Source organism: Berghia stephanieae, chromosome 9 (assembly GCF_034508935.2).
Source record: "Berghia stephanieae isolate SIO BIC M18660-M18661 chromosome 9, UCSD_Bste_1.3, whole genome shotgun sequence".
In the NCBI taxonomy this organism is placed as follows: domain Eukaryota; kingdom Metazoa; phylum Mollusca; class Gastropoda; order Nudibranchia; family Aeolidiidae; genus Berghia; species Berghia stephanieae.
The window spans coordinates 29882523-29885022 of record NC_088368.1 but is presented as its reverse complement, the minus strand read 5'-3'; the positions used below and the strand labels follow the sequence as shown (position 1 = coordinate 29885022).

At 35.1% G+C, this 2500-nt stretch overlaps 1 protein-coding gene across 1 annotated transcript in view; it reads left to right on the top strand.

Annotated features, from left to right (window-relative positions):
- Window positions 1-1838, top strand: part of LOC144980026 (band 7 protein AGAP004871-like) — a 99890-nt gene extending 98052 nt beyond the window's left edge. Inside the window, exon 9 of the mRNA XM_078927482.1 lies at window positions 1542-1838. Coding sequence (XP_078783608.1) covers window positions 1542-1730 — 189 coding nt within the window. The 3' untranslated portion in view covers window positions 1731-1838. The remainder of the gene's footprint in view (window positions 1-1541) is intronic.
- Window positions 1839-2500: the final 662 nt, after the last annotated feature.

Sequence of the window (2500 nt, the reverse complement as noted above, 5' to 3'; positions counted from 1 at the left end):
AGTGTAAATAGTTTCCCCGTCTTGTTGAAAACCAAATGACCTATCGGGATACATTCTGGAATAATGATATGTATATATTATTGTGTGAGTGGTGTGTCAATCTTTACATATATCTATCTACCTAATTATAGCTCTTCTGGATACCTATCTATCTATCATACTCTAACTGCCTCCCTATCCATCTACCTATCTATTTATCGCCCATTTGCTCTCTCTCTCTCTCTCTCTCTCTCTCTCTCTCTCTCTCTCTCTCTCTCTCTCTCTCTCTCTCTCTCTTTCTCTCTCTCTCTTTCCGTTTCGAATGATACGATCTATTATTGATATAACTTTTTTTTAATTAATGATTTGTGAAGCGAAGTGACAACCGGATAGTCAGATGAGTTAATAGATAGATAGATAGATAGATAGATATATAGATAGAGAGAGAGAGAGAGAGAGAGAGAGAGAGAGAGAGAGAGAGAGAGAGAGAGAGAGAGAGAGAGTTGGTACCAGGCTTTCCACACCATCATTGCCAATCTAGACAAACTTTCTCCCGATCCTACCGACCGGTGTAATTTGCGAATGTTTGTGATTGACAGAGCGAAATGTAAACATGTGAGGATTGGATGGGGAGGTAAACAATTTTATGGCAAGGAAATGACGTCACTGGGGGAGAAACGGATAGGGCGGGGTTGTGGAGTCCGGAGAGTGAGAAAGAGAAAGAGCGAGAGAAGAAGAGATGAATGGGAATAAGGGAGAGGGGGTTGAGAGAGAGAGAGAGAGAGAGAGAGAGAGAGAGAGAGAGAGGGAGAGAGAGAGAGAGAGAGAGAGGGTACACTATATTTTAAATGTTGGAAATGATTGATGGAAATTCAACAAGCTCCGGAAAACTATTCCTGACCCCTTACGTGTTGGTTGTTAGTTTCAAATGAAATAGAAATCACGATCCAATTTAACATGGCAGTGTTTGCATAATCTTCGCATACTACGACTTTGGCAAATCCGTTTGAGGAAACTATAGTTCGGCTTTGTAGTCTTGTGGTGTGACACTGGCCCTATCACCATCATTATAACTTTCACACCACCATCACACTCATTATCGTCTTAAAATAATGATAATAATAATAATAATAATAATAATAATAATAATAATAATGATAATAATGATAATAATAATGATAATAATGATAATAATAATGATAATAATAATAATAATAATAATAATAATAATAATAATAATAATGATAATAATAATAATAATAATAATAATAATAATAATAATAATAATAATAATAATAATAATAATAATAATGATGATGATGATGATGATGATGATAATAATAACAATAATAATAATATTTATAATATTAATATTAATATTAATAATAATAATATTAATAATAATAATAATAATAATAATAATAATAATAATAATAATAATAATAATAATAATAATAATAATAATAATAATCATTACCATAATCATTATCATCATCATCACCATCGTCACCATCACTACCATCACCTGCATTCATCGTCCTCATAACATGTTTTTTAACTAGGTTATCGCAGCGGAAGGAGAGCAGAAAGCCTCTGTAGCCTTGAAGGAAGCGGCAGAGATCATCGCGGACACTCCATCAGCCATGCAGCTCCGATACCTGCAGACACTCAACAGCATCTCGGCAGAGAAGAATTCCACCATCATCTTTCCCATACCCCTCGAACTTGTTGGACCTTTGATGAGGAAGTAAAAATGACAAAGATAACAATGACGACGATAAAACATTGATGACATTTGTGATGTTGTTGTTATAATATATAATTATTATTATTATGATAGTGAAGAGAATGATGATGTGTATGTGATGATGATGATGATGATGATGATGATGATGATGATGATGATGATGATGATGATGATGATGATGATGACCATAATGACGGTGAATGGTTATAAATCCCACTTTTATACTGTTCCCCTGGTGGCAAGAGTGAGAACGCCAGTGTGTCAGTCACGTGATTGTCATGTGACCATTAACTTGAATATTTAATTTATTTTGGTACTATCCCACACCACAGCCTTAGTGTTATCAAATTACTTTCTGCAGGGAGTGACGCGATGACCCTCAACGCCACCCCCCTTTTACCGCCCCCCCCCCCCCCCCTCCACCTCCCGCCATTCAAACCAATGTTTATCTTTCTTAGTAAAAGTGACATTTTCCCTGACAGTGAAATTCTTGATGTAAGTCCGAATGGCCATGGCCATCGATCTGGTATTACGTCGGAATGAACATGAAGTAAAAAAATTAATGTAACCCTCTCCTTACCACTTACAACAAAACCGTCACATTTGTTACGACACAATATTACGTTTTTCTTATTCAGATTTATTTTGTACATCATAAACTTTGAAGAATGATCTTTGTTTAATCAATAAGAACATAACGTTGTTTTTATAGAGCGCTTGTTTGAGTTTTTAAAAATCAATTTTTCTGCTATGTAAGCCTGCCATTTTGGGAAA